Source organism: Oncorhynchus gorbuscha, linkage group LG14 (genome assembly GCF_021184085.1).
Source record: "Oncorhynchus gorbuscha isolate QuinsamMale2020 ecotype Even-year linkage group LG14, OgorEven_v1.0, whole genome shotgun sequence".
Lineage (NCBI taxonomy): Eukaryota > Metazoa > Chordata > Actinopteri > Salmoniformes > Salmonidae > Oncorhynchus > Oncorhynchus gorbuscha.
The window spans coordinates 41,892,277-41,918,346 of NC_060186.1; the positions used below are offsets into that span (position 1 = coordinate 41,892,277).

General features: G+C 43.4%; 1 protein-coding gene across 2 annotated transcripts in view; it reads right to left on the reverse strand.

Moving 5' to 3' along the window:
• LOC123994947 (glutamate receptor ionotropic, kainate 2-like) overlaps positions 1–26,070 on the reverse strand; it is a 200,702-nt gene that overhangs the window by 152,972 nt on the left and 21,660 nt on the right. For both annotated transcript variants that reach the window (XR_006831754.1, XM_046298081.1), the window contains exons 2-3: positions 6,883–7,050; positions 1,418–1,675 (exon numbers count right to left, since the gene is read on the reverse strand). Coding sequence is in view for 1 of the 2 variants with exons in the window: in XM_046298081.1 (XP_046154037.1) it covers positions 1,418–1,675; positions 6,883–7,050 (426 nt within the window). In the remaining variant the exon portion in view is untranslated. The remainder of the gene's footprint in view (positions 1–1,417; positions 1,676–6,882; positions 7,051–26,070) is intronic.

The window sequence follows — 26,070 nt, forward strand, 5'->3', positions numbered from 1 at the left end:
GAGGTTGAGGATAAATGGATATATCCCAAATTGCACCTTATTCCCTTTAGAGTTGACTACTTTTGACCAGAGCCCTAAGGACCTTAGTCTGAAAGCAGTCCACTACATTGAGAATATTGTGCCATTAAGGATGAGTGGAACAATTGCAAATCAGATGACTCATTGCAGCGGATGGGGAGTTGGACCATTCACCGTGACCTTAGCCAAGGTTAATACACTGTCACCATGCTATAGTGCCGGCTCTCTGCAAAGTGAAATGGATGTGACAAAAACATGGTCACCCTATCACGAATCATTCATTTCTAGGAACACCGAAGAATAAATCCTGATGGTTAATCTATCCTCTTGGTCATACTAAATCTACCAGTTGATTGTAAAAGGTAAGACTGAATCCCTAATCAACCTCTAGCCCCTATGCACTTGTGTAAATAGAACCAGATTGAATAGGTGTGGTAGCATCATATTGCCCTCTGAAATGACAGTATGAGCTAGGGGCCGATGTGTGATTCAGGGTAAGACACCTCATGACACCAACGTTGTAAAAAAGAGTTGTAAAATGTGCCAAAAAATACAGAACTTCAACTGAAGAAATCACCACAATGGAACATATTCGGCAATAGACTCACCATGCAACCCATGTATTTGTAACAAAGTATGTTCAACAAGTAATTCCGTTCAATGAAGTGGACAACCTTGTCCTTCCGAGGGATCGTAAAATAAGAGACATACATTGCATCTTCTGCATTTTCTCAAGTCGATGAGCGCTCTCACTTTGGATGCAGTAGGCCTTGTTAAAATATAACAACGGTGTAAAATATTATTGTGCTTGTAAAAATACAAATCATGTCACAGCAGGCGATCTGGCAGACGGATACAGGAGTGGACGAGGACCCTCAAAGGACGTGTCTTTTATTCATGCTGTCAGCTGTCAGCTTTCACATTCATTCTGCAAGGCATTAATCTGAGGAGACTCGAGGAGAGGGTGATTCTGAGCAATGTGTTTTTTTCAGGGCTGCTCACTCATGTAGAAGGCTCCAGTTTTGGAGTATACCTGGAGGACTTTGAGGGGGCTAAAGATTTCATGGCCAGACACTCAATGCTAAACTCTTAGGGGAAAGAATCGAACAGTTCTAGTCTTCTGTACCTAAACACATTTTTTGGGAGGAGCACATTTAAGCAGCAGGACCCCTGGATTTATGCAGGGTATAAGTGCTCAAGTGCATGACAATTAATCTCCTGCTTTTATTGCCCAGCCCAAGACTCAAACCGGCAACATTCAAGCTACTAACCTTTCGGCCACCTACCACTCCGATAAAGTAGTTTGTTTGTGTTTGAGTAACAGTTTGAGTTTACACTCAAATCTTTTTTTGTCTTGCACCTTTTCATAATCATCATCAATCATCCAAGATATCTGTACCTGTGCTGTCGTCATAGACCACAGTGACCGTCCTCCATTTGAAGAAGTGGACCAGTTCCAGGATGGCCCGGCTGAGGGACTGGAAGTCCGGGTAGAGGCTGACGTAGTACGAGTCCCTGTTGTCCGACACCTGGTGCTTCCATTTGGTCTGGATGTGGGGCACCCCCAGGGCATTACAAATGGACTGGACTGCGTTAGCGGATGAGCTGTGGGAGGGGCCAAAGATGGCTGCCACCCCCAAGGACAGCTGGTCACAGGCTGGGGGGGTAGGAGGTGGAGAGAGATGTTTGTTAGGTTTAGGTGGAAGCCTTCGGCTCCTCTCAGCTCTACTGTCCACACAATGCTCCATGGGAATACTGCTCAAGAAAGACCCTAGTCTATCCCTCATTAGATAAGAGCGTCTGCTAAATGACTTAAATGTAAATGTAAATGTAATCGAGATGGATGGCATTGAATCAAGAGTATCGGTCCGACTTTGCATCAACCCACATGGATACTAGTAGGCAGTATCCATGTTCAACTAGTTCAACTAGTAATTTAACTATGTTTTGCAGTAGCTTGGTTCATTAAATTAAATTAAATTATATTTTTCTTAGGGGTAGTTTTAGTGTAGCTTAACTTGTTCCAGTGCAAGGTAGTCGGTAACTTTGTAAACTATATTTTAAGAGCAGCTTCCCCATTACTGCTGGTAGGAGTGTAACGGATTTCCTCCTCTTCGTCTGAGGAGGAGTAAGGATCGGACCAAAGTGCAGCGTGGTAAGTGTTCATGATGATTTTAATTAAAGAAAGCACTGAACACTGAATCAAACCAATAAACGATACCGTGAATTCACAAACCCGGAGTAGTACCGTGTGGCCCAAACACCCACAAACCAAAAGTGAAACCCAGGCTACCTAAGTATGATTCTCAATCAGAGACAACTAACAACACCTGCCTCTGATTGAGAACCATACTAGGCCGAACACAAAAACCAACATAGAAAAACAAACATAGACTGCCCACCCCAACTCACACCCTGACCATACTAAAACAAAGAATAAAATAACAGAACTATGGTCAGAACGTGACAAGGAGTAAGTACATAGCATCTTGATTTACCTAACTAGACTATAAAGCTTACTATAATATAAATGTTCTCAGCCTGGACTTGATACTTTTTTTTTGCCATTTGTCACTTATTTATTACAACATTTCTTATCAAATACTATAACCATATTTATTGTATATAACTTCACTGAGCACATCTGATGCAATCAGTTTGTAGGTAGCAACAGCAAAATATTTCTCAACAGCTAAACAGTCATTCTCAATAAATGTCTCTTCCCACATTTCACGCCTGCAAAAAAACAGTCACCCTTATTTTTTGTCACAATCTCCCCCAAACAAATAAACAAACATAAATAACTACTCCCAGAGATACTCAGAATTAACAATTCTAATAACAGATTTAGCTGTCCTACTATCACAACCTGTATCATTTAGTCCACCCTCTTGCAATTATTAATGATAACTTTTTTTCATGGTAGATGAATAATCATTCATTAATAAACACGTGAGCCTTACTCAATCTATCATAATTCATGTGAAGTCTTCCAATCACAACTTTGATCCCTACCGCCATATGCTCCCACCACACCAGGCTAAACTGTAACAGATCCACTGCAGGACTGAACGGTTCTGTTACAGCACCATCCCAGCCATGGTTTGCATGCTGAACAGTTGACAATCAACATAATTGTTGCCCATATCTGTTGTTTATTGTATTTTAATACGATCAATTGTACTCACAATTCAGCATTTGGCTGCCATTTGTCCTACAATGTTCTGTTGAAAAAACTGAAAAAGAAACTCTCCCTCTCTCTCTCTCTCTCTCCCCCTCCACACACACATTCAATCACCCCCTCTCTCTCTCCCCTCCACACACACATTCAATCCCTCCCCTCTCTCTCTCTCTCTCTCTCTCTCTCTCTCTCTCTCTCTCTCTCTCTCTCTCTCTCTCTCTCTCTCTCTCTCAAACACACATTCAATCCCCCTCTCTCTCCCCCTCCACACACACATTCAATTCCTCCCTCTCTCTCTCTCTCTCTCTCTCTCTCTCTCTCTCTCTCTCTCTCTCTCTCTCTCCTCCACACACATTCAATCGCCCCCTCTCTCTCCCCCTCCACACACACATTCAATCCCCCTCTCTCTCTATCTCTCTCTCTCAATTCAATTCGCTTTATTGGCATGATGTAACAATGTCCATATTGCCAAACGCTTATTTTGGATATTTACAATATAAAAAATAAATAAAAATGAGAATCTAAATTGTCAACGGGACAACAGTAACAACAATAACCAAGGATCAAAATAACCATACATTCAACAATAACAATAAGTATACAGTAGAGGACATGTGCAGGTTGATTGGTCTGTCAGACACTGTCCCTCAACTTATGGCAGGCAGCAGTGTAGTGCGCTGCCAACCCACAGCTCTCTGTGTCCTCCCCCAACAGGACGGGTAGCCTATCCTCATCAGAGAGGTCTTAGCCACGGTGTACTGACGATTTAGGGCCAGATAGCACTGCATGTTGCTTTGTGTTTGTGTTTCCCAATAAGCAATATAGTTTTGTTTTGACTGTGTTGTAATTTGGTTTATCCTGATTGATTGGATGTTCTGGTCCTGAGGCTTCAGTGCGTTAATAGAACAGGTTTGTGAACTCAGCCCCAGGACCAGCTGGATGAGGGGACTCTTTTCTTTGCTCAGCTCTTGGCATTGCAGGGCTTGGTAATGATATGAGAGGGGGTCACTGTATTTGAGATGTTTCCAAAACTTAATTGCTCTTTCTTGAGTTTTTATTATTAGTGGATATTGGCCTAATTCTGCCCTACATGCATTGTTTGTAGTTTTCCTCTGGACATGTAGGAGAATCTTGCAGAACTCTGCATGCACGGTTTCAATGGGGTGTTTGTCCCATTTGATGAAATCTTGTTTTGCAAGTGGACCCCACACCTCGCTGCCATAAAGTGCAATTGGTTCAATGAAATATTCTATTAGTTTTAGTCAAATTTTAATAGGTAGAATGCCATGCGTGCTTTCTCTCTCAGCTCATTCACTGCCTCATTAAGGTGTCCAGTTGAGCTTATTTTTAAACCTAAATAATTGTAGTGTGTACAGTACTCTATATATTTTGTACCAATGGAGAACTTTGGTCTAATTCCCTGAGATCTGGATCTTCTCTGGAAAATCATAATTTTAGTATTTTTGGGGGTTTACTGCCAGGGCCCAGGTCTGGCAGTACTGCTCTAGCAGGTCCAGGCTCTGCTGTAGGCCATGTGCTGTGGGTGACAGCAGGCATAAGTCATCTGCGAAGAGTAGGCATTTAACTTCTGAATTGTGGAGACTAACACCAGGGGCTGAGGATTTTTTTAGAATAGTGGCCAATTCATTAATGTAAATATTGAAGAGTGCAGGGCTCAGATTGCAACCCTGGCGAAGGCCCCGCCCCCGATAAAGCAAGCGTATATTTTGGTATTATTTTGGTGGACATGTCTATCAGGGTGTGTAGGGTGTAAATATTATCAGTTGTGCAATGTTTTGCTATAAATCCAATTTGGCTTTTACTCAGACATTGTGCTTATTATGGAAGTTTAGAACTCTTACATTTACAATACCACAGAAAACCTTCCCCAGGTTACTGTTCACACAAATCCCTCTGTAATTGTTAGGGTCAAATTTGTATCTGTTCTTAAAGATCGGTGTTATGAGTCCTTGATTCCAGATGTCAGGGAAATAACCTACACTCAGGATCAAATTAAACAGTTTTAATATAGCCAATTCAAATTTTGCACTAGTGAGTTTGAGCATCTCATTTAGCATGCCATCAGGTTCACATGCCTTTTTAAATTTGAGAGCCTGAAGTTTCTTATAGAGCTCTTGGTAGGTAATTGGGGAGTCCAGTGGATTTGGATTGTCTTTTATAGCTTTTTCTAATCCATTCAACTTCTCATGAATTTGGCGTTGTTCTGCGTTTGTGTCAATTTGAACGGTGTTGTAGAGGGTTTTAAAATGGGTTGTCCATATGTCACCATTTTGTATCGCTAATTCCTCTTGTTTAGATTTTTTAAAGTTTTTTCAAAATTTGCCAGAAGTGTGTGTTTATGGCTGTGTTTATGGACTCCTCAATTAGTGTCAGCTGCTTGCTGTTGTACTGTGCTTTTTTGGTTCTGAGTGTACGTTTATAGAGTTTTAAAGTCTCACAGTAATGAAAGCGTAATTCACCATTATTTGGGTCTCTGTGCTTTTGGTTGGATAGTGTTCTAAGTTTGTTCCTTATAATTTTAAAATCTGCACCAAACCAGTTGTCATCTGTGGTCTTTTTTGTTTTGTTTTTTATCAATTTCAATTGTGCTTCTTTTGCCATTTGCCTGAATATAAACAGTAGTTGATGTTTTGTACTGCCAGATTGATGCCTTCTTTACTGTGAGTGAATGTGGTATCCAGAAAGTTATCTAAGAGTGTTTGGATATTTGGGTTCCAGGTTGCTTTCTGGTATACTTCTGTGTTGTTTTGGGCCCATCTGTATGACTTTCTGATGTTGTACAGCTTACTGGGCTGTGAATGTGTGGTTGTTTCCATGTCTGTTCTTTTGAGGAACAACGTAATTTGGCTGTGAGCAGACAGAGGTGTTAGTGGCCTGACAGTGAATGAGCTGAGAGAGAAAGGGTCAATGGCTGTGATCATATAGTCTACTGTGCTGTGACCAAGAGGTGAGCAGTAGGTGAATCTCCCCAAAGAGTCCCCCTGTAACCTACCATTGACAAAGTACAGACCCAGGCTTCTACAGAGCTGCAAAAGATCCCTTCCGTTTTTGTTTGACGGTGCTGTCACTGTTGTTTCTATGGGGGAGATTAAGACAGTTAGAGACACTATGGCCTGTAATAAAGCTGTCCCCTCGTGTGCTTGTTAGATCTCTGTTCCTGTGCAAGCATTTGCGTCTCTCTCTCTCTCTCTCTCTCTCTCTCTCTCTCTCTCTCTCTCTCTCTCTCTCTCTCTCTCTCCCCACACACACATTCACCCCCACCACATTCACTCTCTCTTCTCTCTCTCTCTCTCTCTCTCTCTCTCTCTCTCTCTCTCTCTCTCTCTCTCTCTCTCTCTCTCTCTCTCTCTCTCTCTCTCTCTCTCTCAGTCCTGGATTCTGTGCGCACTTTAGTTATGGAATTGTCCCAAAAATTCAAACCCCGCCCATCTGACACTCCAGGCAGGCTCAAACACCCGCTCAGAATTTATTTTAAGCCAAGGGTGTATTCACTAGCAACCAAACAGAAGCAAACGGCTATAACGGGGAGGGACTAACCTGAACATGTCCAATAAGAAAGGCTTGTTTTCTTTGATAATAGTTTCCCGATGCAAAACATTTTGCTACGGTGTGCACTAATGAACACACCCCAGGTCTGCTTCCTTTCCTCCTCAGCCAATCACCTTTTCTGGAGGCCTCAAAGCTGTCAAAGATGTTTATTCTCTGGATGTCATATGTGAGTGTGGTGTTGGGCAGCAGGGTGCGGTTCCTGTTGATTGTGTTCAAGGCAAATTTAAAGGCGAGTTCTTCTGCTCCCGACGGGCCGCTTTCGATGGATTCAAATATTCCTCCTGAAGGATAAAAGAACAGGCGAAAGAACAACAAGGTTAAATCTCAATTTCCTCCTCCCATAATTACAATGGATTCTCCTCCAACACAACATGTGTGACATTGAAGTGTGGGGAGATGATGGATATCACGAAGGCTATTATAGCTGTGCATATTCTTTCCCAGGATATTGTAGCGGTTATTTTCTCAGCTCCCTTCATGTCCTTTCCTATTAAACAACGGTGTCATAATCGAATGCGTTAATTGATATGAGCAGTGGAAAGAGAGCTAGCTTTATTATGGTGTTTTGGACTGTCAACTGAGAAGAGCTGCATTTGCATTCACTTACTGGTCTGTGTAATTAACGATTAGAGGGGACGGGAGGTGAGTTAAGGGGTCATGACTCCCTCTCTCTCCCTTCTAGTTCAGACACCTTATCAGGGAGGTTCAGTTTGTAGACCGTGGACGTTAACGGTTAGCACTACCACAAAGCCCAAAGATCCTTCCACCCACACCGTCCAAACCTCTCAGTGAAGTGCAGTTACCATGGCGATTGGAGGTCTCTCTCTCTCTCTCTCTCTCTCTCTCTCTCTCTCTCTCTCTCTCTCTCTCTCTCTCTCTCTCTCGCTCTCTCTCTCTCTCTCTCTCTCTCTCTCTCTCTCTCTCTCTCTCTCTCTCTCTCTCTCTCTCTCTCTCTCAGTAGTGAACTAAGCCCCTTTGAACTTTTTAATTACTTACAATCTCCATGATTGGAAAATGCTGTACAGAATCATGAACCGAATTGACAGCGACTAATGTATAGTATTGAAAGGACTCTAAAATCGATTACAGATAAGGTTATTATGTAGTAGTAGTTTAACATCCAAATACCTCAATAAATAATCCATAGACCTCCTAATAATCCCAATAACATACATGTATTAGATGACAGTACCATCAACGACAAACTTTTATGTAAACTCCCCTCAAAATTCAAAGTCCACCATTCAACAAAGAAATGGCCTAGCACTGAGAATTAGAGGGGACGGGAGGTGAGTTAAGGGGTCATGACTCCCTCTCTCTCCCTTCTAGTTCAGACACCTTATCAGGGAGGTTCAGTTTGTAGACCGTGGACGTTAACGGTTAGCACTACCACAAATGTAAACTCCCCTCAAAATTCAAAGTCCACCATTCAACAAAGAAATAGCCTACCACTGAGAATGGACTTTGACTACATCTGACTAGATCTGTTCTGCACCCCCCAAAAGCTTTATTCGAGACTTCAAATTGAATGTCTAAATGGGGAGGATGAATGAAACTCAAGGAAACATTTTCAGATGCATCATTCCAGAGTTCAGGAGTCCAAAGTTTCTTCCCCATAGCTATGTTTCCTGGGCGAGCTGAGAGTTTAACGTGATCCAAGCTGAAAGAGTTTCACTGAGCATTAAAGCTGGTTTATTGATTCAATTATAGCAGAGGAGAGAGAGAGATAGTGAGTGAGTGAGAGGAAGAATGAGAGAGGGAGTGAGTGAGAGGGCAAATGAAAGAGGACCAAAGCCCGCTGTCCCAGACCCTCTGCAAAGGGAGAAAGGAGAGAGAGAGAGACGGAGAGAAAGTGTGATGAGAGAGTGAGAGACCAAAGGAAGAGAGCATAGGAAGATGGGAAGGGAAGGAGTGAGGAGGACAGATAGAGGGTGAGAGGGAACAAAGAGAAGACCTAGCAGTGGCAGGAGCAAAAGCAATGACCGAGAGAAGAAGAAACAGGCTCTACCAGCTAAAGGTTTCATCGATAATTGTCATCACCATGCGCAATTCTTCTGTGGATTGAACATCACAATAGTCATGCCTCATTTACAAATGCTTAACTGACACATCAGACTGCAAGCTATTTCATCACTGAGAGAGGTGATCTCCGAAAGCTACAGTAATTAACGAGAACAAAGTCCTGCATGGAGTTACAACACCATGCTATGCCCCTTCAAATTGAGTTGACCTACTCAGTGAGTCCCAAAATGAGTGCTTCCTGCACTGTACTATAGTTCATGCCGGGGAAAAAGCTATGCATAGAGGGGAAAAGCAATTGCTACAGTCTCTTTAACAGAGACTTGGAGAGGGCGTTATAATTACGGTTGCAAAGGGTCGGAAACTTTCGGGTAACTTTCCGCAATTGTTCTGTAAAATTTCCATGGGAAGTTAAGCCCTGGAATTTGGGGAATTTTGCTTATTCCTCAAAACAGTTAGCATATAACGGTTAACTTTAAAAATATATATTTTGATTAAACTATCCCCAATTCTATGGAATTGCAACCCTCTGCATGCACAGTGCATTCTTCCATCACATGTGCAGATGATTCTCAAGATCTGGTACAATAATGAGATGCTATTGAGCCCGCACTACTACATGGTCTGAGCCAAGGACTACATGCTTTCTGGTTTTGATTACAATACAGGGTGGGGGGAATATATTTTATATGACACACGTGATTTGTTGTTAACTAGTAAATATTTCGATCAGAAGCCCCGTTGAGGGCTTATGTGGAACCTGAAAGGCTTATTCTGCTGTCCCCATGAGAGAATCTATGGGGAGAAACCTTTTTGTTTCCAGGTAGAACCCGTTCCATGTAAAAGGGTTCTTTCTACTCCCTCTCATGCTACAAAGACTAAGGATGCATGAATTAATTACCATGATCATTATTTTGGCTGTGGTTTAAAGGAATCTACTTCCATGAAAGGAATTTGATAGAGCACCATTTCTAAATACAGGCAGTTCCTGGAATTATATATGTGTATGTTTCACAGAATGGTGTATGATTCAAACAGCACGGACAGAACTGGTGTGAAATACTAATTGAAGCAGAAAAGATTGAATGTAAAAATGGACTTCTGTTTCAAAACCACAAATTCTCTTTAATGAAAAGTACTAATGCAACAGATGCATTTTTGTCCCCTTAATATGTGTTAGGTTAAGGTCTTATATAGACTGAATAGCTGCAACGTTGTCACGTCTCCGACCGAAGGTGGCTCCCCTTCCCGTTCGGGTGGCGCTCGGCGGTTGTCGTCGCCGGCCTACTAGCTGCCACTGATTCTTTCCTCCCCCTCCTTATGTGTTTATTGAGTACACCTGTTTTGAGTTGGGTATAATTAGTGAGGCTTTATTAGTCAGCCGGCCTGCCTGGTTCTTTGTGCGGGATTCATTATTGTGATCTTCTGTTCTGTAGTAGAGGAACGTGTTTGTTCCTGGTCGTGTATTTTGGGTGTGAGCACCCTGTGTTATGTGTTTGTGCATTAAAGAGCACAGCATCGCACTCTCTGTCTCCTGCGTCTGACTCCACACCCACGACACCCGGAGCGTTACAAACGTAAGCGAATGGTTAATTGTCCTCGTATGAAAGAGAATACAATTAGCTGGATCCACTCAAGGATAAGCTTGTGTTGTGAGGATGGGAGAGATGGGCTTCAGAGAGGTTGGCATGGCAATTGCCTCTGTTTCTGCGACCATGGCGAGGAGATATCACCCTTTTGGGAGTCTACGAAGTTCATTCGCTGAAGGAGGGCCGTTACGAGTGGCATGGAGGGATGGTCTGTCTCAGAGACTAATGGGTAAGTGGTACAGATGTGAGACAGCCGTGTATCGAGCGCCATGGCAACAGCCGAGAAACCCTGTCGCTAGGGTTGGTAGGCTGGTGGCACAGGTACACCCAGTCACTCAGCTACAGCTCCATGTCTCTGCAAAGTCAATGAATAGCCTTCTCCTGTAGGTGTTTGTTTTATCCAGGTGGGAAAGGGCAGTGTGGAGGGTAATAGAGATTGCATCGTCGGTGGATTTTTTGGTGCAGTATGCAAATTGGAGTGGGTCTACGGTTTCTGGGATAATGGTGTTTATGTGAGCCATGATCAGCCTTTCAAAGCACTTCATGGCTAATGCACTGCTATGGGTTGGTAGTCATTTAGGCAGTTTACTTTGGTGTTCTTGGGCACAGGGACTACGGTGGTCTGGTTGAAACATGTTGGTATTACAGACTCGGTCAGGAACAGGTTGAAAATATCAATAATGATACTTGCCAGTTGGTCAGCACATGCTCTGAGTACACGTCCTAGTAATCCGTCTGGCCCTGCGACCTTGTGAATGCTATGGGTGGCAGGTAGTCTAGTGGTTAGAGCATTGGACTAGTAACCCGAAGGTTGCAAGATCAAATCCCCAAGCTGACAAGGTAAACATCTGTCGTTCTGCCCCTGAACAAGGCAGTAATCCACTGTTCCTAGGTTGTCATTGAAAATAAGAATTTGTTCTTAACTGACTTGCCTAGTTTAAAAAAAAATGTTGACCTGTTTGAAGGTCTTACTTTAGTCGGCACGGAGAGTGCGATCACACAGTCATCTGGAACAGCTGATGCTCTCATGCATGCTTCAGTGTTGCTTGCCTCAGTCATCTGGAACAGCTGATGCTCTCATGCATGCTTCAGTGTTGCTTGCCTCGAAGCGAGCATAGAAGTGATTTATCTCATCTGGTAGGCTTGTGTCGTAGTTAACTGCTCATTAGAACCTGCTGAGTGATCATGTTTAATATGCATATGCAGGCACTGAAATGAAGTCACTCCACAACATTTTGGTATAGAAGTCAGTGTGCCGAATACAACAGGAGTAGAACGTGAAAATGTACAGTGCCATAAGAGAAGTGTGTTAATATAGTCAAGCTTAAATGGTTTTCTGTCTTCCAGTGAAATAGTCCTGCCAATTCTTGTAAAAAATGGAGTGGCACTATGCAAGGTAGAGTGTGCTAAAAGTTTTTGCCTTTTAGAATGTAATGATTAAAATTATATGTACAGGGAGTACCTGGTCCAAGATCATCACCCTTATTCCAAGACTCTTTTTGTAGACGGACCAAATGAAAGACTAATGGAGAAATGGTTAACCCTCCCTAGTGGCTAACTCCAATTAAATAGTGCTGTGTCACAAAGCCTGTTCCTCACGATCTTACAGTGTGTCAGAATATTTCACCCTGTCAGGAAGAAACCTCAATATCCGTCACAAATTAGGCCAGTGTGTGTGGCAGGGGAATGTATCGCTATCTCCCACCCTCGGACTCATTCCCTTCACCCCCCCCCCTCTCTCCATCGCTCTCTCGTTCAGACTCTTATCAAAATGGGTCATTATCATACTCTGGTCCATTGTTAAGATTACATAAAGTGACTGTAAAAGTAGACTTTTGCTCTCATCGCAGAGTCGGAGCCAAAGGTCAACCATTAACTCGGGAGGACGTTTGTTTAATATTCACATCTGGGCTTCGGAGGAATCAACGGCCAGCAGCAAGGGAAGAGATTACTGTCGTGTAGTCTCCATTTTGACTAGAGTGATAATTATCAGATAAGGTGAACAGTAATGGTGATGGGGATGACTAAAATCTGAGGGCTCTGGTTTTGCAGTCCGAAATGTTGGATTTTAATGGCGATTAGGTTCTATGACCCAATAGTTAATTGCAGATAATCAATTCCAGGGGGGCATTTTCACACGTCTAGTTGACACTTAGAAGGAATTAAAAATGGTTAATGTGGACTTAATCCTAACTGGAGATCATTTAAACGTTCATGTATTCATGAAACATGTCTTTAATGTATATCAAATCAAATTGTATTAGTCACATGCGCCGAATTCAACAGGAGTAGAACGTACAGTGAAATGCTTACTTACGAGTGCCTAACCAACAATGCAGAATAAGAATAAGAATTAAAAGTAAATAGTAATTAAAAAGCAGCAGTAAAATAACAATAGTGAGACTATATACAGGGGGTACAGAGTCAATGTGCGGGGGCACCGGTTAGTCAAGGTAATTGAAGTAATATGCACATGTAGGTAGAGTTATTAAAGTGACCATGCATAGATGATAACAACAGAGAGTAGCAGCGGTGTAAAAGGGGGAATGTAAATAGTCTGGGTAGCCATTTGATTAGATATTCAGGAGTCTTATGGCGTGGAGGTAGAAGCTGTTTAGAAGCCTCTTGGACCTAGACTTGGCGCTCCGGTACCGCTTGCCGTGCAGTAGCAGAGAGAACAGTCTATGACTACGGTGGCTGGAGTATTTGACCATTTTTAGGAGCTTTCTCTGACACACCTGGTAAGGAGGTTCTGGTTGGCAGGAAGCTTTACCCCAGTGATGTACTGGGCCATACGCCCTACCCTCTGTAGTGCCTTGCCGTCGGAGGCTGATCAGTTGCAATACTAGGCAGTGATGCAATCAGTCATGTTCTTGATGGTGCAGCTGTAGAAACTTTTGAGGATCTGAGGACCCATGCCAAATATTCTCAGTGTCCTGGGGGGGATTAGATTTTGTCGTGCCCTCTTCATGACTGTCTTGGTGTGCTTGTTTGTTGGTGTTAGTTTGTTGGTGATGTGGGTCCTCTCAACCTGTTCCACTACAGCCCCGTCGATGAGAATGGGGGAGTGCTCGGTCCTCTTTTTCCTGTAGTTCACAATCATCTCCTTTGTTTTGATCACATTGATGGAGAGGTTGTTAACTTGGCACCACACAGCTAGGTCTCTGACCTCCTCCCTATTGGCTGTCTCATTGTTGTCTGTGATCAGGCCTACCACTGTTGTGTCATCGGCAAACGTAATAATGGTGCTGGAGTTGTGCCTGGCCGTGCAGTCATGAGTGAAAAGGGAGTAGAGGAGGGGACTGAGCACGCACACCTGAGGGGCCCCTGTGTTGAGGATCAGCGTGACAGATGTGTTGTTACCTACTCTTACCACCTGGGGACGGCCCATCAGGAAGTCCAGGATCCAGTTGTAGAGGGAGGTGTTAAGTCCCAGGGTCCTTAGCTTAGTGATGATCTTTGAGGGCACTATGGTGTTGAATGCTGAGCTGTAATCAATTAATAGCATTCTCACATACAGCAGGTGTTCCTTTTGTCCAGGTGGGAAAGGGAAGTGTGGAGTCAAATAGAGATTGCATCATCTGTGGATCTGTTAGGGAGTAATACAAATTGGAGTGGTTCTAGGGATTCTGGGATAATGGTGCTGATGTGAGCTATGACCAGCTTTTCAAAGAACTTCATGGCTACAGACGTGGGTGCTATGGGTTGGTAGTCTTTTAGGGACGTTACCATAGTGTTCTTGGGCACAGGGACAATGGTGGTCTGCTTAACTTGTTGGTATTACAGACTCGGACAGGGAGAGGTTGAACATTTCAGTGAAGACGCTTTCCAGTTGGTCAGGGCATGCTCACAGTACCCATCATGGTAATCCGTCTAGCCTTGCGGCCTTGTGAATGTAGACCTGTTTAAAGGTCTTACTCACATCGGCTACGGAGAGCATGATCACGCTGTCTTCCAGAACAGCTGGTGCTCTCATGCATGTTTTAGTGTTATTTACCTCGAAGCGAGCATAGAAGTAGTTTAACTTATCTGGTAGGCTCGTGTCACTGGGCAGCTCTCGGCTTTGCTTCCCTTTGTAGTCTGTAATGGTTTGCAAGCTATGCCACATCCAAGGGGCGTCAGAGCCGGTGTAGTCCTGTATTGACGCTTGCCTGTTTGATGGTCCATCGGAGGGCATAGCGGGATTTCTTATAAGCTTCCCGGTTAGAGTCCCACTCCTTGAGAGTGGCAGCTCTAGCATTTACCTCCGTGTGGATGTTGCCTGTAATCCATGGTCTGTGGTTGGGGTATTTAGGTATGGTCACTGTGGGGACGACATCATCGATGCACTTATTGATTAAGCCAATGACTGATGTGGTGTGCTCCTCAATGCCACCGGAGGAATCCCGGAGCATATTCCAATCTGTGCTAGCAAAACAGTCCTGTAGCTTTGCATCTATTTCATCTGACCACTTTTTTTTGATCGAGTCGCTGGTCCTTCCTGCTTTAATCTTTGCTTGTTAGCAGGAATTAGGAGGATATAATTATGGTCAGATTTGACAAATGGAGGGCAAAGAGAGAGCTTGTATGCATCTCTGTGTGCGGAGTAAAGGTGGTCCAGTGTTTTCACTCTGATAGAAATTTGGTAAGCACAATTTAAGTTTCCCTGCATTAAAGTCCACGGCAGCTAGGAGCGCCCTTCTGGGTGAGTGTTTTCCTGTTTTCCTGTAGGGTGGAATACAGCTCGTTGAGTGCGGTTTTACTGCCAGCATCAGTCTGTGTTGGTATGTAGACAGCTACGAAAAGTACAGATGAAACCTCTCTAAGTAGATGGTGTGGTCTGCAGCTTATCGTTAGATACTCTACCTCAGTCGAGTAAAACCTCGAAACTCCTTTAGATATTGTGCACCAGCTGTTATTTACATAAATACATAGTCCACCGTCCATTGTCTTACCAGACGCCGCCGTTCTATCCTGCCGATACAGCGTATTACCAGCCAGCTGTATGCTGATAATGTCGTTGTTCATCCATGACTCCGTGAAGCATAAGATAATACAGTTTTGAATGTCCCATTGGTAGTTTATTCTTTCACATAGGTCATCAATTTTATTTTCCGAAGATTGCAGTTTTGCTAGCAGAATGTTGTTCATCTCAAACTATGTTCATAACCATGTTCATCTCAAATTAAGATTCAGTCCAACAGGACAAAGAAAGGAGAACAATCTCATTTGTGAGTGGAGGGGGAGAGGGGACAAAGAGAAGCTGAGCTGTGAGAGAATAAGGAGGACAGATAGACAAAGACGAGAGGGGTAGACAGACAGACAGACAGACAGACAGACAGACAGACAGACAGACAGACAGACAGACAGACAGACAGACAGACAGACAGACAGACAGACAGACAGACAGACAGACAGACAGACAGACAGACAGACAGACAGACAGACAGACAGACAGACAGACAGACAGACAGACAGACAGACAGACAGACACTAGCTAGATGTCCATCACATGGGCGACCTATTTTCATGTAAATATTAGAAAATGTGTTTCCATCAAATTGACTTGTTGCATATAAAAGGCTGTGCGTGATGGCGTAGTGCACATAAAAATATTACAGATGAATAAAAAACAAGTTCAATCGGTTTCCATTGAATTTTCAACTCAACTGATGTTTTTTTCACCAAAAATGTTGCATTATACATCAAGTGTGCCCACTCTGTTATTGGCCCATGCCCTCTAGCCAACAGCTCGTAGATACAGTGCGGGTATAGCTTACATTATGAGATTATTATGGACAGAAAAACTAGATAATTTGATGATCATGTCTCCTGAATAAGACCATCAATATTTATTGGAAAGGAGCATCAAGCTCATCACCTTGCACTTTCACCACCCTGTGAAGTTCATTTGATGTTATTTCATCTATAGCCTAATAAACTGCATGCTTTCCCGATGAGGCACTGTGTGAGGAACACACTCCAAGTTATATGAAAGAAAAGTGTTTCCACAGATATTTCTTGCATCATTTATTTTACAGAGAAACAAGATCCCACCTTGTCAAGCTTATTTTTCTTTTGTCAACATATGAAAAGTTCTGTTTCCATCAACCCTTAATTGTTTTTATCCGAAATGAACTCTACTTGCAGAAAAAGGTTTGATTTAAACCTGGTTAGAGAAGGAGAATAAGACAGAGAGAGGAGGAACAGAAGAAAAAGTGAGAGAATAAGACAACCTTTCCCTTAATCCTCAGGGTTATAGAGGAACTGATGAAGGTTCCTCACACTGGCTTTCACAGTCCGTTTCCATACAGAGCATTAGACATTAGACGATGATGGCAGTTTGCTAACATGAGGAAAAGAGCTGGGTGCCTAGCCTGTACAGAAGCATGTAGACACCACTGACCAGAAGGAGAGAAGAGGGGGAGATTAAGCGTGTGCGGGAGAGAGAAAATGAGAGAGAGAGAGAGAGTGAAAGAAAAGAGAGAGAACAAGGAGAGAGAGAGAGAGTGAAAGAAAATAGAGAGAACAAGGAGAGAGGAAAAGAGAAAGAGACAGAAATGGCTAAGAGTGAGGAAGAGTCAGAATAAAAGCAAGACAAATAGTAGGAGACAAACAGAGAGAGTGTGTTTGTGTGAGAGAGAGCTGGAAAGGGAAAGAGCAAAGAGAGAGAGAACAAATGGGAAGAGCGGTCAGTGGAGGCAGACAAAAGGCAGTCAATTAAAGGGGAGAAATGGATGGCCTAATAGCCCTGAGAGAACACCTGCATAAACCTCTCCCGCTCTCCTCTCCTCTGTCTCCCTTCTTTCCAGGGGAAGAACATTTCAGCTTTTGGCCCTGGTTCACCCCTCTCACATCATAACACTGTTGTACACAACAACTAACTGTACTCTGAAACTCAATACTGTCCGAATGTGTGTGTGTGTGCTTGTTTGCATGTGTGGGCGTGCTTGTGTGTTCATGCATCTCTCTCTCTCTCTCTCTGCGTGTGCGTGTGCGTGTGCGTGCGTGTGCGTGTGTGTGTGTGTGTGTGTCAAAACAACAAGTGTCGATACTGTAAGCAATTCAGACAGGTATCTGCAATAGGGTACCGTACCAGTCAAACGTTTGGACACACCTACTCAAGGGTTTTTCTTTATTTTAACTATTTTCTACATTGTAGAACAATAGTGGAGACATCGAAACTATGAAATAACACATATGGAATCATGTAGTAACGTTTTCTAGCATGCTCCTTGCCCCTTCCTCTCAGAATCTGTTCCCATGACAAAGAGACACATAATACTAATTTCAAGAACAGGCTAAAGATATGAAGTAGTAGTGCAGAAGCTGAACATGAAAGAGAAGAGAAAGAAAAATTATTATTCCAAGACCAGTCACCCAATGAAATTTAGCATAGCTTTCAAGGATCGTGGACAATTACACTGCTTGTTGATAGATTTCAGTGAAAGGACACATTTTGAAGTGAGCCTCCTCAATATGTCTTTCTAGTGAATACATGTTTTCCTGTGGCTTTGGGACACAAAGATAACATTCATAATGTACAGTACATCATTGGCACTGTCAATGAAAGTGAATGTCCTGCCTTTCACTCTCTCTTCCCTTGCTAATTTAGACCACTAATCCTGGGGGTAAGTCACCATTCTAACCCTGGTTTAAGGAGGGATCAAGTGGCTGCGTCACAAATGGGACCCTATTCAACCAGATGAGGGGAGTTCCTTGCTAATTAATGACCTTAATTCATCAATCAATTACAAAAGACAAAAAAACAGCTGACACTCAGCCCTTCGTGGAATGAGTTTGACTAGCGCCTTACATACTTACATAGTACATTACATTACTTTTTACCGAAGCCTTATGGGTTCCCTATAGGGAATAGGGCGCCATTTGGGACACAACCAACATGGGGCCTCTGTAACCAGGCAGTAGGAGAGGACATGCTTTACACACACACAATAATAACAAAGCAACAAACAACATCATAGCCAACCTCCAATTAGTGTCATTATCAAAAAGGTGACAGGCTATCTTCTCTGATTTAAATGTTTCCCCTTAAACCACTCGAATGTTGCTTTAGCAGTATGCTTAGGGTCATTGTCCTGCTGGAAGGTGAACCTCTGTCCCAGTCTCAAATCTCTGGAAGACTGAAACAGGTTCCCTCAAGAATTTCCCTGTATTTAGTACCATTCATCATTCCTTCAATTCTGACCAGTTTTCCAGTTCCTGCCGATGAAAAACATCCCCACATTTGGTGAACACCAAATGTGTTTAATTATATATTTTTTAAAGCAATGCTTTTCTTCTGGCCACTCTTCTGTAAAGTCTAGCTCTATAGAGTGTACGGCTTAAAGTGGTCCTTTGGACAGATACTCCAATCTCTGCTGTGGAGCTTCGTAGCTCCTTCAGGGTTATCTTTGGTGTCTTTGCTGCCTCTCTGATTATTACCCTCCTTGCCTGGTCTGTGCATTTTGGTGGGCGGGCCACTCTTCGCTGGTTTGTTGTGGTGCCATACTCTTTTCATTTTTTAATAATGGATTTAATGGTGCTCTGTGGGATAGTTCAAAGTTTCATATATGTTTTAATAACCCAACCCTGATCTGTACTTCTTCACAACTTTGTCCCTGACCTGTTTGGAGAGCTCCTTGGTCTTCATGGTACCGCTTGCTTGGTGGTGCTCCTTGCTTGTGGTCTTGCAGACTCTGGTGCGCCTTTCAGAAAAGGTGTATATATACTGAGATCATGTGACAGATCATGTGACACTTATTTGGAACACAGGTGGACCTTATTTAACTAATAATGTGACTTCTGAAGGTATTTGGTTGCACCAGATCTTATTTAGGGGCTTCATAGCAAAGGGGGTGAATACATATGCACGCACCACTTTTTGTATTGGATTTTTATGAAACAGGTTGTTTTTAAAATTTCACTTCACCAATTTTGACTATTTTGTGTATGTCCATTACATAAAATTGAAATAAAAATCCATTTCACTTCTTATGGTTGATATCCCGCTAACGGGATCGATATGACAACAGCCAGTGAAAGTGCAGGGCGCCAAACTCAAACAACAGAAATCTCAGAATTAAAATTCCTTGAACATACAATATTTTCACAGCATTTTAAAGATACACTTCTTGTTAATCCCACCACAGTGTCCGATTTCAAACTCAAACAACAAACGAAAGGTCAGAGCCAAGTCAGAAGAACACAGTCATTTTTCCAGCCAAAGAGAGGAGTCACAAAAATCTGAAATAGAGATATTAATCACTAACCTTTCATGAAAGATGACACTCCTCTTGTTAATCCCACCACAGTTTTGTCCGATTTCAAAATAAAATTTCAGTATACATTGGCGCGTTATGTTCAGTAGTTCCAAAAAAATCTGGTGATTTTTGCAGAGAGCCAATCAATTTACAGAAATACTCATCATAAATGTTGATGAAAATACAAGTGTTAAACATAGAAATTTAGATGCACTTCTCCTTAATGCAACCACTGTGTCAGATTTCAAAAAAGCTTTACGGAAAATGCAATAATCTGAGTATGGCGCTCAGAGACCAAAACAGCTAAAGAGATATCCGCCATATTGTGCAGTCAATACAAGTCAGCAATAACATTATAAATATTTACTTACCTTTGATGATCTTCATCAGAATGCACTCCCAGGAATCCCAGTTCCACAATAAATGTTTGTTTTGTTTGATAATGTCCATCATTTATGTCCAAATACCTCCTTTTGTTAGCGCGTTCAGTTCACAAAAATAAATTAATGATGCGCATTCACTAGGAACAGACGAAAAGTCAAAAAGTTCCGTTACAGTCCGTAGAAATATGTTAAACGAAGTAGAATCAATCACATGGTAAGCGGACATGCAATGAACCTCTACCTAGGCACTACAAGCATCACATGCACCCTGCGGTTGCACGCCTACACACAACCTGCCTCTACCATCCGTTATATTGGTCAAAGTGCAATCACTGGAGAATATACTGGATAATATCTCTATTCGAGACTACCCACCAACGGGACATTAAAAATATTAATATATTACATTTCACTGTGGCTGAACAATGACACGGATAATATACAGTTGGCTGGGTTTTCCGTGCATCGGCACAACAGAACAGCTACGTCTGGTAAGACGGTGTGGGGGTGTGTCTATTTGTCAATAACAGCTGGTGCGTGATGTCTAATAAAAGGAAGTCTCGAGGTATTTCTCGCAAGAAGCAAAGTACCTCATGATAAGCTGTAGACCACACTATCAACCAAAAGAGAGTTTAATCTATATATTTTTAAGTCGTCTATTTACGACCACAAACTGATGCTGGCACTAAGACCGCAATCAATGAGCTGTATAAGGCCATGAGCAAACAAGAAAAATGCTCATCCAGAAGCGGCACTCCTAGTGGCCAGGGACTTTAATGCAGGCAAACTTAAATCTGTTGTAGCTAATTTCCACCAGCATGTCACATGTTCAACCAGAGGGAAAAAACTCTAAACAACCTTTACTCCACACACACAGACGCAAACAAAGCTCTCCCTCACCCTCCGTTTGGCAAATCTGACCATAATTATATCCTCATTATTATTTTTTTAATTGTGTTACTTTTTATTAAATGTTTATCTTCATTTATTTAGTAAATATTTGCTATTTCTTGAACAGCCATGTTTGCTAAGGGCTTGTAATTAATAATTTCACGCTAAAGTCTACAGCTGTTCGGCGCATGTTACAAATAACATTTGATTTGATTTGTAATGTGCGAGACAGGGTCTGCCAATGTTATGTGTCAGCTAGCACCACTGCCTGTGTCTTAGGAGGATGTGTAGGGTCAGGGTGTATGTCTGGTGATTATGTGTGTATGGCAGATTTTTGCATCGGATGTCCCTGCCCTAATGAACACTTCCATGTACATTTATCTGACTTATCAGCTAACCAGAAGTTACTTAATCTTAATCTTTTTGCAATGCAACTCTACCTAATTCACATTCAAACAAAACCCTAATCAACGAAACATGCACTTCAGTATTTCTAATTTCACAGCTTATATATATTTCCCATTTCAAAATGGTAGTAGGGGGAGTGTGCCGACCTTCAATGAATCATTATATCTGACACATAACACACATACTCACACACACGGAGCCCCTTAAAGGCCCATAAACACATATACAGGAATCCATCTCGATCGTTCTCGTTCCGTTAGCTTTAAAAGCCTCACGCATGGCACCGTATTTTAATGCAGATCCCCCTCTTTGTTTTTTGAAAGCCTCATCTGGGGTATTTTTAACCCACGGAAATGATTTCTAAAAGCGAGTGAGCTGCAAGCCCAGATAGTGCGGAATGACACATGAATAGGCTATTTTAAGCAGCTTTGTGCCTATTTCAATGTACACTGAGTGTACAAAACATTAAGAACACATTCAGAATATTCAGTTGCACACCCCCACTTTTTCCTTCAGAATAGCTTCAATTTGTCGGGGCATGGACTCTGTAACTGTTGAATGCGTTCCACAGGGATGCTGGCCCATGTTCACTCCAATGCTTCCCACAGTTGTGTCAAGTTGGCTGGAAGGCCTTTGAGTGGTGGACCATTCTTGATACATACGGGAAAGAGTTGAGCTTAAAAAGCACAGCAGAGTTTCAGTTCTTGACACACACCGGTGCGCCTGGCACCTACTACCATAACCCGTTGAAAGGCACTTGAATCTTTTATCTTGCCTATTCACCCTCTGAATGGCACCACTTCATCTACACTATTAAGTGTATTTTACAAGTGACATCAATTAGAGATTGTAGCTTTCACCTGGGTTCACCTGGTCAGTCTAGGTTATGAAAAGAACAGGTGTTCTTAATGATTTGTACACTCAGTGTATTTTGCTCTGAAGGTGCGGGCAGTGAGCCGTGACACAGGGTAATTAATATATATAATGCCTGCATTTCCAAACTAAACTCCAACGAGCAGCTGATAATTCAGACTGGCGGCGCAAATGCGAATGAAGTCGATGACCTATCAACTCCCTCCCTGAATTAATTTCCCCACCCCTTTCACCCTTGCCTTTCTCACCCTGTAATTTCCCAAAGTGAAACTGAACAGAGGGAAAGGAAAATGTGTTCAATGTGGCCAAAATATTACAATACCTTTTATTTAGCCTAAACCTGGCATTGTGAAAGCAGCTCTGGATAACTCAACTCTCAAAGGAAAGGCCCTTTTCTCCCTAAAAGACCAGAACAGCTCTCAATTAAATGACTCAAATGAAACTCAAATGATGCGTCAGCCAAAAGGACCCCAAAAAGACTGTCATATGTAGGCCTAGCTGAAATAAAAATAGAGTAAACAAACAAGGGTTCTTATCAACAAAGCAGAGCCATGAAACGACATGAGGTTTCACAGCGTAAACATTGCTTCCAGCCATTGTTGAGATCCTGGGGATGTGCTTTGGGCACGTAAGTGAAATGATGGTACAGATAATAGTATAAAAGTACCACTCTCGAGCTCTACAGAAGCCTGGTATCCCTGGTTATAGAAATTACTGCACTCGCTCAATGTCATCGCGATCACGTTTTCCCATAGATGCTCTGTGTTGAGAGATGAGATGAATAGAAAACGTGTCTGCCTGTAAAACTGAGAGAGAGTGAGGAAAGAGAGAGAGAGAGAAACAGAATTGAACTGTGAGTCATGCATTGAAAGCATAACAAAACACTTAGTATGGAGAAGGCAAACAGAGATATTCCAAACAGCTTTGGAAAAAGGATCATAAATATGTAGGCCTACGGATGATGCCTCAATTTAGGTCATCCATATGCAATGTATTTGTGCTTAGTTTGTATTACCTAACATGCTACAGCTACACTGTGTGCGAGCATGTGTGCATTTGTGTGTGTGTGCACGTGTGTGTGGGTGTGCACAACCAATTGCAGGATAATATGACTAAAAGCAATTCACACAACATCTCATATACAATAGGTACTAAAGTAGCCATATACCTAGTGCTGTTTGATGCTCAATTAGCTTCAATTTTTTGGGGGGCAAAAATGCCTTCTCGAACATGTGACCTGTCATTTGCCTTCATAACAATCTTGTCTTAAAATACTAATAAAATTGATAAATTACGAGCCTAGTTGGTTAAGCCACAGAAAAAGTCAGCAACCTTCCCGTTAGCCATGATAATGAGTGGGCTGGACATGCCGAGAGATGAGTTTTTATTGGTCTGCCATATATCACGCTTCTGTCTATATGAGCTGGTCAGTATGTGTAGGTAATCCTGTCTAATGTGGCTTAAAAAAATATCACCTGTAAAACTGCATAAGTGTTGCTCTCCACTTTCTGGAGGACCGAGTTTTGAAAGACCTCGGCCTGCCTTTGACCTGTCTTTTGCCTGCCCCCTGTTGGGTCAATAAACATCTGTGACTCTAGCTGTCTGCATCTGGGTCTTATCCTGAGTTGTGATAGTACGAACTGGGCATGACTGACCCAGCAGACTCAGACCAGCTCCACAATGCTGTCTCCCTGCAAGGAGCCACCATTGGAACACACAAGGAGTCTACGAGTCTGGGTGAACCCGACGTCACCGAGTTCTCTCGGAAATAACAGAGGGCTGCCGACTTGCCTCCTTCGTAATCCATGCACCTGAGCAGGGCTAAATTGACCCAGCTGGGTGCTTACACCGACTCCACACCCAGAGCTGTCTATATTCTAGAGCTACAGGACATTTCTTAGATACCTGCCCATTAAAATCCCAGTCTCATCAAGAAGGGGTGAGTACTCTGGTGGGCCATACAGAAATATTTTCTTCACCCCTTACTTGCACCCCTTTACATGTCATCCTGCTGTGGGGGAATCAGTCGAAATCTCTCCGGGTACTCATTGACTCTGGGGCCGATGAGAGTTTTTTAGACGCTACACTGGCGTCCGAGCTGGGCATCCCCACTCAGCCCCTCTCCATTCCCATGGACGTTAAAGCACTGGACGGGCGATCTATAGACCGGGTCACTCACAATACCACTCCCATCAACCTACAAGTGTCAGGGAACCACTGCAAGGCAATCCAATTCATGCTGATTAAGTCCCCTCAGGTTTCTGTGGTATTGGGAATCTCTTGTCTCCAGCGACACAATCCCCTCATAGCCTGGACTGCAGGTGCCATTATGGGCTGGAGCTCCTTCTGCCACGCCCATGGTCTGAAGTCAGCGCAGCCTGCCCTGGGACATTTTCCTGTGAGCTCGGAAGTTGCCCCGGACCTCTCTGCCATTCCCGCGGAGCACCAGGACCTCCAGGAGGTTTTCAGTAAGGCCTGGGCCACTTAACTTCCTCCACAACGGAGGAAGATCCCTATGACTGCGGGATCAACCTTATCTCATGGACCACACTGCTCCGGGTACGACTGTACTCACTGTCGGATCCGGAGAGCAAGGCTATGGAGACCTACGTCAATCTGCCTCCCCCGCCGGCACAGGGTTCTTCTTTGTGGTGAAGAAGGACAAAACCCTGCGCACATGCATCGACTACCGGGGCCTCGTTGATATCATGGTGAAGACGGCTATCCATGGAGTACCAGGACCTCAGGAAGGTTTTCAGTAAGGCCCGTTCCACTTCACTTCCTCCGTACTTTGCTTCTTACACCCTTCGGCCCCAAGACGATCCTTCCCACTTTGTGTCTGGTGACGGCACTCAGCTGGGGAATAGGGAAGCAGGTGTGTGAGATGCAGCATTCCCATAACTGGATGTTTGTGCCTGATGCTGTCCACTCCTCTGTCCTGGAGTGGACTCACTCGTCCAGGCTTGCCTGCCACCCGAGCTCCCGTCGGACCCTGGCCTTGGTGCAGCAACACTTTTGGTGGCCTACCATGGTTCCAGACGTCTCCATGTTTGTCGACGCCTTCACGGTCTGTGCGCAGAAGAAGACAACTTGGGAAGCTCCGGCTGGTCTCCTTCAACCACTGCCATCCCTCACCGTCCCTGGTCCCTCACTGCCCCTGGTCTCACATATCCCTGGACTTCATCACGGGTCTTCCCCTGTCTGATTGCAACACTGCCATCCTGACAGTAGTGGACTGGTTTTTCAAAGCTGCCCACATCATTCCTCTCCCCAAGCAACCCTCTGCCAAAGAGACAGCCCAGCTCATGGTGCAGCACGTCTTTCGGATCCATGGACTCACGGTAGACATGGTCTCCGACCGGGATCCTCAGTTCTTGTCCCGATTCTGGAAGGCATTCTGGATGCTCATTGAGTCGTCGGCCAGCCTGTCCTCCGGGTTCAATCAAGACCTGTCAAGACCTGGAGACGACTCTTCACTGCCTTGTCTCCACCCTCCCCACCACCTCGAGCCAGCAACTCGTGTGGGTTGAATATGCCCGCAACACCCTTCCCTGCTCTGCCTCTGGGCTCTCGCCTTTCGAGTTTTCCCTGGTGTATCAGCCCCCGCTCTTCCCGGAGAAAGTGGAAGAGGTCGGCATAACCTTGGCCCACTAGAAAATGGTGCTGACTTAGATGGTCGCCTCACTTCGCGTTCTTAGGAAACTATACAGTATTTAGTTTTTATGTATTATTTCTTATATTGTTATCCCAGGAAATCTTAATTTGTATTACATAAAGCTGGAAGGAACTAATGGCTATAAGAGCAATGTCAACTTACCAACATTACAACCAGGAATACGACTTTCCCAAAGTGGATCCTCCGTTCGGACCACCACCCAGGACAATGGATCTGAACC